The sequence below is a fragment of the Osmia lignaria genome, chromosome 12, assembly GCF_051020975.1.
Source record: "Osmia lignaria lignaria isolate PbOS001 chromosome 12, iyOsmLign1, whole genome shotgun sequence".
NCBI lineage: Eukaryota > Metazoa > Arthropoda > Insecta > Hymenoptera > Megachilidae > Osmia > Osmia lignaria.
In genome coordinates this window covers 5,357,156-5,368,342 of record NC_135043.1, presented here as the reverse complement: position 1 = coordinate 5,368,342, position 11,187 = coordinate 5,357,156, and the positions used below count along the sequence as shown (strand labels likewise).

Sequence of the window (11,187 nt, the reverse complement as noted above, 5' to 3'; positions counted from 1 at the left end):
CAATGGACATCACGCGCATGCATGATATGTATGTATAAATGCATTCGCATGACTCGAATGAAACGCAGATAGCCAAAATAATTTATTCAAATTATTATTCGCAATTGTTGACGTTCGCGATAACCGTATCGTTATCGGTCAGATAAAAAGAAAGTCCAATTTGTAGTTCAAAGCGGTCGAGCATTTCGAAGCGATCGCACTTGAAGAGATTCCCCGGCAATCGATACTCGAGCGTTAACGTCGAGTCCCTTTCTGGCTTTTACGCGAAGAATTCGCATGTGTATACCTGATTCTGTATACCTGAAATCTTCCATTTGCATTGTAAATGACCGTCGCAATCCGAAACTGCTAACAAGGTTCCTTCGTAGAGAGACATTGACCGCGCGGATCGAAAGTTAACAAGTTTTCCTTGGTGGATTCGGTGTTTGCTAAAAAACAGATGCGAAAACGATGGGAAAGAATGGCGTGTCGAACGAAAGATACGGTCCTGGAAAAGACGCGTGTGGATGCACTCACACGTGGCTGTTTTTGCGTGTTGTCTGCGTCAATGAGTCTGCGGCTCGTCGATGGCGCGTGTTTCGTCAAAGCTGTTATACGGATTAAGTAGTAACGATTCTTTTCTTTTTTTTTTTTTAACAAGCGTATCATCACAGAGAAAATACATATGTGTGATATATTATATATTCAGTTTGCTAATTTACATGTGTTTACATAATTAGAATTTGATCAATTAATAAATTTCTATTTTAGGAGAGGGAAGATTGAAAAATTCAATGAACAGTAACAAATTTTGATATAAAAAATGTATTTATTCGATACAAAAATCAATTTTCTTTACTCCATAATTTAAGCAGAGAATTTTCCCTCTTCGAGGAGTTCGCACAGTCATCGATTCCTATGTACAATCGGTTATTTCCTTTCTTCGCCTATAACGCACTCCATCCTCTATACAAACATCTTCGCGAATCGTAACAGACCTACCCCCTCCTACACCGATCCTACCTGTGTATTTATTATACAAACGCATCTACCTCCTCAGTCTCCCGTATCCAACGTTTCGATTTCGTTTGTCCTTTCGTTCGCTTGTCATTAGCTCGCCATCCGTCGTGCAATTAGGACGTTTCCTGTGATGGTGGCACAGGAGGGTAGTTTTCGCGATCGCTACGGTCCTGGTGAAAGCCGTGGGTGGCTCCGTTGTGGCGCACAGTGGTGCAGAATATCGAGAACATTTATATTCATCATTTATCATAAAATTACATTTTCATAGCATTTTGCAATTACACTAAGCACAAAGTAAGTACCCGGTTTGTACGATACAGGAGTGGCTCTGATCAGGTGGCTGTCAAGTGACAAATATAAATAAATCATCATTATAATTTATTATAATTTAAATCATTCGTTTATTATTATTTGTAACAGATGGCGAATACAAGAGGACTGTAAGAAGAAAAAAGAATTTATTAGGATTCTGCTTGAACGTGCGGCGCCCATGCTTGGTCTGTCTGGCAGAAGCGTGTTGCATCGCTCGGTGGGCCCCCTGGCGTATATGGGCGTGCACACACGAGTTAGTATCGTGCATATATATAAAACGGCCGATCGGTTCGGAGCCACGAGTACGTCTCGTGTCGGCGTAGCGTGCACAGTCCTCGCTTTTTATTCTAAACGAACAGCGGTGTTGTTACGCGAACTTGTTACGAGTCGCGCGAGTGTTCGCGACCCCATGTGACGGCAACGACAAGCAAATACGGTGTTATCGTACGGCACACGAGTTCCACGCTCGCGGAGAGCGGTTGAAAACTCGAAGAAAGCGTGTGCATAGAGTTGCCAGTGAAAGAACGATAAAGAGAACTGATAGACAGAGACAGAAACGCGATATCGTTTCTTGCGTTTCCGTGTCTTTATCTCGCGTTTACGTTCGTTCGTTGCTCCCTCTCTTTCTTGTCCGATTCCTCGTGGTGCGTTGGCGGCAGTACGGTCATACCACGGCAAGCGGAAGCCTGTAGCGTCGCGTCGCGCCGGCGAATGGAGAACGCGTTCGCCAATCGTCGCAAACGAAAGTGCGGGAAACTTTTGTTATTCGCCAACATCGTCGGATAAGTTTGCTTATTCGCGCGGTTTTGCGGTTGATCGTGGATTACCAGTGTGTGGAAGGAAAAAAAAACAAACATAGAAGAAGTGGAAGCATTAAGGTTGCGGTGTTTGAGTGGCGGTGTTCCGACTGTGAGGATACGGAAGAATGGAGCGATTCAGAGTGACGCCGGCTAATAGTACGCCGCAGTACGTACCTCAACAACAACAATCCCTGGATTATGGTGAGTAGTATTTTTAATCAGAATATATCTTCATTTTTCTATAACCGGTGATAAATACTGGAAATTTCCGGTTGCAAGTTTGTAAGCAACTCGATAAGTCTTGCAAAATGAAGAGCATGCAATATTATACAAATTTTATAGATTAATCGTTAAATCAATCGGAAGTTTATTATTAGATAATATTTAGAGTACTCGGGTAATCCATCTTTATTAATCAAAAATTCCGCGATATGATTTATGCAACATTAAGAGCTTAAGATATACAGTAAATTATTCGAAGCTACTTGAACTTAGATCTCGATCTAAATAATCCAAACGCGTCAGATTATTCGTCACGTGTTATTGATCAATCATATTCGTAATCGCAGAATTAATTTACAAAAGTTTATCATTGAGTAAATAAATTAAATGAGAATCTACTCCATAAAGTTTATACTTTTAATCATCGAAATTACGTAGGCCTACCGAATTAAGGGTTTTCGCGCGAAGGTCGATCGATCTCGTTCAGGTAACGTAACCACGGGCTTCGAGTTGAACTCGATGAAAGTAATCGATCGACTAGTTCTTTATTAAGTCTTTCCTTCTATTGGAATGTCGTTGTTTCCCAATTAAATTCTCCGTATTTTGACGACGATTAGATCTCTTATCGTGTGCACAGAATATTTACGCATTGATAAATTTTTTCATTTTCAGACCAATTCGCGGTAGTAGATGTACGAAATGATATTTGCTCGACATCGAGAAAATTATTGTTTGAATATCGTTGAAGCAGTCTTGGTAATCGATGATACGGCAACAACCGCGAGTTACGCGTCGCAATTTAACACCGCATTCTGTTGAAAGAATAAACCTGTTAAGTAGATTGTCAAGAACGTTCAGTGATAAGCGATAAGTGCTCATAGAAATATTTGTAACAAATGCTAATGAAATTTTAGTAATTAAATAATGAATATAATTAAGAGGATTAGATTAAACGGTTCACCCGGTATAGCGTTTGATCCGCGTTCCTAGATCGTTAATGTGACGACTGTTTCCCCCGTTGTGTATATTCATGATCCAAATTAGCACTCGCCACGTTTCGGTAAGGATCTGACGTAGATTCGTGGGTGGAAATATGAAACAGTTTTTAAGTATTGATCAAACATAAGCCCCTTCCGGGCAACGAACCCGTACACGTGTTTGAAGAACATTCCGAACGTAAACAAAATAAAATCCTCCAGTTTCCTACATTGTCTATATCCGATTCAAGATGTTCCGAACGGACAGACACCCGCAAAGACTACCCAGATAAAATAGAGACGGTTCAAAAATTAAAAAAAAATGGAACCCGTGAAGATAGCGGCGAAGAAGAAGTCAGGCGAAAAAGCTTGACTCTTTTTCATGGTCGTTGTCGAGCGACGACGGATATTCGTAGCACCGGCTCCAAAAATAAAGTATCGAGGTAACACTGCAATTGTCAAGGTCGACTACCTTGGTTCTACCCGAACCACCACGATTTGATTATCGAGTCAGTGATTCTCAATCCCCATGGCTTTTTATCCGAATCAACATTGATCGATATTTTCATTTGATCCAGTTACACTTATCTTCCTTAATTCATTTTTTCTAAGAACTCGAAAACATCTCAGAAATGTTTTAGATAAAAAATGGCCACCTATTATGCTAGGTGAACCACCTCACCTGCTGCAACCACTTAGCAGTCAGTGCATATCCTCTTATTTCGATGCACCATGTAACGTCACGATTTCTCCACCTTGCCCTTCGTAAGGGTTGCGAGAAGGGAGTCATTTGCTTATTCTGGTATCGTATGAGAACCACTCGAGCCGCTCGAAGGTTGGTGAAGTTCGTCGACGAGAAAGGCAACGGTTTTCAAGGAGGGGTAAACGGGGCAGCTGCATCCCCTGTTACAAAGGCCGAGGCACCGAGGGGTCGATAATCATGCAACCCCACTCTACGCATTTGTATTTCGCCTGTGATCGTGCACGTGGTGGATTTGTAAACCCTTTCCTTTTCTCGATCAACCCCCACAATCTAACCCTTCCTTTTCTCTCTTTCATTCTTTCTCATATTCGTGTTTGTCTGTCGATGCACGTCACGATAGAGATGCACGCGTCAGGTTCGCCTTGTTCGCGTCAGTTTCAACGGTGTGCGTTGATTATTCGCCTCTAATCAGCACGTGTACGCACACGGTTTCGTGGATCTTCCACGCGGGAAAAGCATTTAATTAGCTGAGTAAATATATCTCCCACGCGGCTCATTATTTCAAATATATCGTACTTATTTTTGCGTTATAACAAAATTGTATGGTTTTTTTTTTTTTCATTTAAATTTGATCGCGGTGATTTAGGATACTTTCGCGGGGCTAAGCTTCTTTCATCCCTTAACTCGTGGCACTTAATCGAGGGTAGTTGCTGGTATTTTGAGATAGGGGGAAATAAGATTCAAACGATGCCGGAACATTTATCACGCGAAGGTTTCTTGTGGCTGTGTCACATGGTAAATAGAAGCAGTTTCGAGCAATATATCGTACCCTTTGTCCGAGGTGTCGTGCGAGAGACGTGGCGCCCTCAGACAAGCGAAACTAGACCGTGTAGCTCGAGGCAAGGGTAGACACCCTTTCTTAGCCGCAGCTTAGTCTACGCGACCTGGAGAACAATTGGAATCCCTGGCTAAACAATTCTCTTCAGGGAAATCCCTGGGGCGATTCGACGGGCCTAGAAACTCTTTGTTAATTTTAATGTGATTGTTACTTAACATTGAGACGGCTGTTTCGACTGCGTAAAAGAGATCAGTAAAATTGTAGAATTTCTTGAAATTATTTAACCAAGTAACTTTAATCTTCGACCCATGAATAAGTGCACTTGTTTATTCGGTCAGATAAATCTTAATTTCTCCAGGGATAATAATTATAACCAGGTAAAAATTCACGACTTTTTTCAAAAGCTTTCCGTGTCAATCGTATAACGCGAACCGTGAATTTTCCACGAAAATAACAGAGCGGAGAAACGAAATATTTTCTCGTCACCTTTTGTGAAACCGCATAGAATTTCAGGAAAAAGCGAGTCGCGACACGGTTTGAAGCTCCAGTTAGCGAGGTTCCCGAAGCAAGTGGAGACGGGACAAAGAAAAAGGAGGAGGGTTCACGAAGCTTTCTCAAAATAATCTTTCCGCAGCTGGATACGCGGAACGCCGCGTCGCGTCGGGTCCGCAAATGGCAGCCTCCGCGTTCGTCTAAGCCTCGACGAATAACCCTGCACGTTACCGTAATTCTCTGTTGATAAACACGGAGAGAGCCGCGTTTCAGTTCCCTGGCAGCCTGCCATATTCTGCTCCGAAACGTCTGAGTATGTTCGCGTTACGGCCGTCTAAAACACCTCGTTGGAAATACATATTCGCCGTGTGTGTATGCATAATACGTTCTGGCGTGAACGAACCACGTTGCTGTATATAACAATAGCATTCACCGGTCGAAAGCGAAACGGTGTCTGTGAAAACGTGCAGCCACAGCTTTCTTGTTAATTCATTTAGAGCGTCGTTACCCTCTTGAATACCGACCGAGTCATTGAAAAGGTGTCGCATTGTCGGAAACATTTGTATGCGAGCTTCGAGAAAAGAAGATTTTTTTTTTTTGTATCAGAAAAAGAATTAATGAACTGCCTGCAACATCGTGTCTTCGCAAGAATTGATTGGAGTGAAGCGACGAAGGCGAAAATAAGGCAGGTCAAGAAACTCCGATGACTCGAAGAAGAGGAAGGCTGGGACTTTGGACAAAAGAAGGATAGAGACAGTTAGAACTCATTGACTCGAATGAACCGATAAGAAACAGACATTGTAAACGATATCGACGAGCGAATAGAGGGGGAGACAGGTAAACGTAACGATATAATAGTCAGGTAAAAATAGAAGAAATACTAGTAACAAAGGCGAGAACATTCGATACCTGAAGTAAGGTTAATTAAAATGCAACGGATGTGAATCATATTACTTCTGTTTTTAACCATCGAACGACGGATATCGGGTCAATGATGACGCAGGTCTACGAAATGTGTACAAAAACGCTTCGACTAAAGTTAGGAATTCAAATTATTTCAAATTTCTTAACTCGAGGGAGTTGGATAGAATTAAGAACATTTGAAATTTTCTTGACTAACCCGAAACGATTAAGCGTTCATAAACTGAAGGTGAAACGAAAGGCGGGGAGAAAATGGAGGTTTAGCTCCCGTGGGGCGCAAACAAAGTGGCTAACCGTGAACACGTTGGTATTATCGAGGTTCCCCGGTTTCGGATTAAACGGTAAGGTGGTCGTGAACCGTTCGCGATACACGTTCTAATTTCGCCTGGCTAGCGAGCGAACAAAGTTCGAATTAATTATCGTGGACGGTCGCTCAAAAGCGACGCGGTAGTATCCCAAGGGTGGTTGCACTGAAACGCTCTCCGGGGTATTTTCCAATCGTAATTACACGCTCGATCGCGCGTACGCTTAAGGAACGAGATTAATGAACTCGAAGTGGAATAATCAATCTTGCGGTGTTCAATGATTTTTTCTGCAACAGTTTTGTCAGAATGTCTGAGGGTGAATTTCTCGTTTCAATACCATTTTTCCTACGACGACAGACGCGCGTTAAGTAATTTCAAGGCGATACGACGTAAGTTGGGCGACAGCTGCTCGCGATCCTCTTCTTTCTTTCTGTATCTTTGGCCGGATATATTTTTAAGTTTATCTGCGGCGCACGATAGACTCGGACTGGAACGGGACAAAAGCGGCCGCGGTATGCCAGTTGGCGTAATTCAGTTATTAATACACTAGGCGTCTGCCTGGACACCAGCACGGGTTGCTTCTCCTCGAGAATTCATGACGTATCCCAGGGAATAAATGTCAATTGACATGCGGGGTCCACGGTGGAACGATCTTTCCCACAGCTATCCACTTGGCGATACCGTTTGCCGCGACACCAGCTAACCTCGTATTTACGTTTCAGCTTAGTCTGCTGAAAAGATTCATGAATGAATAGCTCCATTCTTATTGAACTTTCATACCCGATGAAATTATATCAAAATCATTCTTTTATCATAATTTATGTCTATTCTATCTTCGAGTACCCTTTTTATTGCCTTTTGTACGATGGTGCTTTGGAATATCATCGGCTCTCGAGATTACGAGGTATATATCGGTTAGAGTTGTTTTGGAAGAATTTTATTAACTAAACATAATTAAAACTTATTAGAATACTTTTATACAGCTTCCATTTTAGAGACTATTTCTGTTCTCTAATAATAATGAAAGTTTGCGTAACATTTATATTGTTCATGGAATTCAATGCAGAAGACGGAGAACCTGATGACCGGTTGGGCGAGGAAGGTCGCAAACTCTGGAAACGCGGTGTTCATTAACCTCTGACCTGTCAATTAATCGTTATGCTCTTGACCACCCGCGTAACCGTAGAAGGCGGCTCGCTTTGAAGCTTTTATTCATCGATTTATTTCCAGAGAACGAAAGAACGTGGGAAACGCCGTGAATCGTGATCTTTAACGAACCCGTCTATTAATTGGGAGGTACTATTTTTAATTTTTAAGTAGCAATCTGACGTGTCCGACAAACAATCGACGCGACAATGAGCGACCAAAGACGTGGTCGTGGAAGCGCAAAAATCCAGACGGTTGAATCACCCTGACGATCGCAGAAGCCGCCTCGAACCGCTTTAAATGATACGTCGCGCGTGTGTGAAAACAATAACGGCGTAATTGGGCCAATAATAAAATAATTGTTAGCGCTTGCTTGGGTGTTGCGTACGCGTTCTCCTCTTCCTCTGCGATCGCGCCGCGTCTTACGCAAGACGCTCTAACAACGCGGCAAATTTCACGCTAAATAAATCCTAAACGCTTAAATCTTCATTCGACGTCGATTCGTAAATTTAAACCGTACTGAAACAGACGTCCACTTTTATATCATCGGAGAACGTTTATCCTCGTCGAGTATCTGTTCTTACTCTGACAATGAATGTATCCAGGGTATTAGACAAAAGATCCTTCGATAAATGCATTATTAAGTTCCATTTCGCTTTCTATTCAACCGGCCATTTAATTCATTATCCACGGTTAATACGTTTAACCGCGTTTCCTTAGCCGGAATGTCAACAACGAACAATAAAATCAGCTCGGCGTCGTTAATCCAACGTTCACCGAGGCAACTTCGGCGCGGAACTTCTCGAGGAATTCATCTTCGTGAGTGCACACCGATGTAAGGGAGGGAAAAAGAAGTCGCGACCCATTTTCCCCGCGTTTTAAATATCTCTACGTCTATACGTTTACGGCGTGCTTTTCAATATTCATCAGAATCGCGTATCCATCGTTTCGTTCTTTATCCTCAAGAGATCTTGTCTATTATGTGACACCTGGAACTTGGAGAAACCTGGCCCAATTTGATTTCCGTCTCAGTTGCGATACATCGTCCTGATTCCGGAAAGTTGCAAACCTATTCGTACTACCGCGACTGTTACCAATTACACGAGAGAATTTCAATTACGTTCGTAATGTCTTCGCGTTTGTAATCTTGACAAATATTTTGTAAATTTCTTCTAGACTTTGATTCATCGTTTCCTCCTTGTTAATCGTGTTACCATGAGTTTGATGCTGTTGACGGTAACTCGATGAAATCTAAATTCCCTAGAGGTCTGAAACGTTCGAAGTAACTTGCGAAACGCTATAACCGTGGAAGACGGTGATCTGGTCTCGCGGTTGCTCCGTTCAACTGCGTCGGTAGTCTTCGATTAATTGTTTAAACTCAATATCGTTAATGGGACGCCGCGATGCCGAGAGATTTTAGGTCATGTCCCCTTAGGAAATCGTACTTTCTACATCGCATTCGATGCCGTACCCGTTCGTCTTCTCGATACCAAAGTTTCCCTACCCGCTTTTTCTTTACGCAATAAATCTACATATATATTATCCTTGTCGTACTATCGCAACCCTGTATAAGGTGAAAGACGAAGAATTTTACACTTGAGAGATGAAGATAGTACACGAGCTGAGCGACGCAGTGTCACGTTCAGTGTCACTTTATCTTTTCGAGGAGGAAACCGTGTCTGGAGTGATTTCCGTGGCCTCCGTACTCCGATGTCACGTTCCAGGTATTCGTATTCTCCTGTCGCGAACTGCTGATGAACGTCAACAGCGTCGCCTCTAATTTTCATCATCAAAGAGAGGCAAGACATGTCCAACGCGTGAAAAGAAGTACGCGAATGCGAGCTGAAAGCGATTGCTTTCGTCTTCTCTGATCCGAACTGTCCATCGTCTCCGAATCTGAATGAATCGTCTTCTAATCTTGGAATAAACATACGTCGCTTTGCGAATAAGAAAAAGAAAAAATAAAGGTGAAGGGGTTCTCCTACTTTCTTATTTCTATGCTATTTTTTTTCTCTTAAGTATCAGTTTTCCAATATATCGAGGTCTTGAAAAATTTGAATGGCTAATTTTAAACGAAGCACCGACGTACGTACTTACACTGACGTGTTTTTCGTTCATCATCGGCATGAGGCGCCATCTGCTTCGATTATTTCGAGATACAGGACGGAAAAGGCGCACAAAGTAAATTGTAAATCGAATTTATTCAGCGGTCGTTTCCTCTGGAGACGCTAATGTTATTGCTTTTATCGCGGCGATCGTAGCTACTGACCCTGTTATACATTATATTTACGCCCGACGAAGGAGTTTCTAATATCACCGAGTGCTTTTGTCGGAGATAATGTATCCCTACTCGATATTCACTGATCGAGGCTGCCTCTAAATTTCCCTTACATCCAGCAAGAACTTGTCCACATTTTTCTCCATTTTTAATATTACAAACAGATTTTCTAGCGGATTCTCTGTAAGAAAAAAAAAAGTGTGAAAGAGAAATTCTATTTCTTGTTGAAAGTTGCCGCTTCTCTGTTAGGTAGCCCGTAAACGGAAGTGAACTAAATCGGCCAGTTTCCGATGGTTTGGAAACGGGAAACGGTTTATCGTGGAGTCTGAACGCGTAGCAAAGCGAAAACCGTCGGAAAAATCTTAGCTCGGTACGTGCCAGTTTAGAAGCCATCAGACTCTAACACGTAGTGGTTGTACACGTTACGCGTTGCATAATATATTTTCAGAAGGGTCGTTTAAGATGCCTCGGGGATGCGCATCAACCCTGTCGGCAGGGTTTCATCGACCAATCGGTGTCGGGGTGGAGCTTAAGCCGCACCACGGCGTCAGCAGCTCTTCTCTTTCGCGAAGGCCTTCCTCTGTTTCACCTACATTTACGCCTCTTGTCTTCTATCCCCTTTTTGTACCTGTTCTATATACGGTTCAGAGGTTTTTCCAAGGCCCTCGTCGATGTCAGTGCTGCTGCCGTCGATCGTAATCACCGATAGCATTCGATCGTCGCAACCCTTATCGAATCACGCGTTCTCACGTATCGTGTCGGTTCGTTGTACACCACACTGCCACTTCATTATCGCCATCCAATATTTTGTATGAATTTCAATTTTAGAAGCTCCTCTACATATTTTACGTTGCTACCAAGGTAGCGTACTTGGATTAATTAATTGGACTCGATCTGATTCGATTGATTTTTTGTTCGCAGATTCACCGGTGAATGGGACCCAACTGGAGCATCAACATCTCGTCCCGAAGTCGCCCAGCGAATGTGAGTAGTAATCTCGAAATTGCATTATTAGAAATAAAGTTGATATTCGATATTGCATAATTGCAAGATTTTTCGAATTTCGTTGGTCGGCTGTATCGAGACCTCGTGAACTTTCTCGTTTTCAACATTTTCTTTCGCGGCTCATTGTCAGGACGAGTTTAAAAGAAACTCTTTCAGCTGCACGAGCAGTAACCACGAATCGATCGATGA

General features: G+C 42.5%; 1 protein-coding gene across 3 annotated transcripts in view; it reads left to right on the top strand.

Annotated features, from left to right (window-relative positions):
• Nucleotides 1–1,064: 1,064 nt before the first annotated feature.
• The window catches only part of kcc (solute carrier family 12 member kcc), a 65,606-nt gene continuing 55,483 nt past the window's right edge, over nt 1,065–11,187 (top strand). Inside the window, exons 1-3 of one of the 3 annotated variants that reach the window (XM_034321776.2) lie at nt 1,065–1,293; nt 1,420–2,312; nt 10,915–10,977. In XM_034321776.2, the coding sequence (XP_034177667.1) occupies nt 2,237–2,312; nt 10,915–10,977 (139 nt within the window). In that variant the 5' untranslated portion in view covers nt 1,065–1,293; nt 1,420–2,236. The remainder of the gene's footprint in view (nt 1,294–1,419; nt 2,313–10,914; nt 10,978–11,187) is intronic. The other 2 variants (XM_034321777.2, XM_034321778.2) reach the window with 2 other exon arrangements.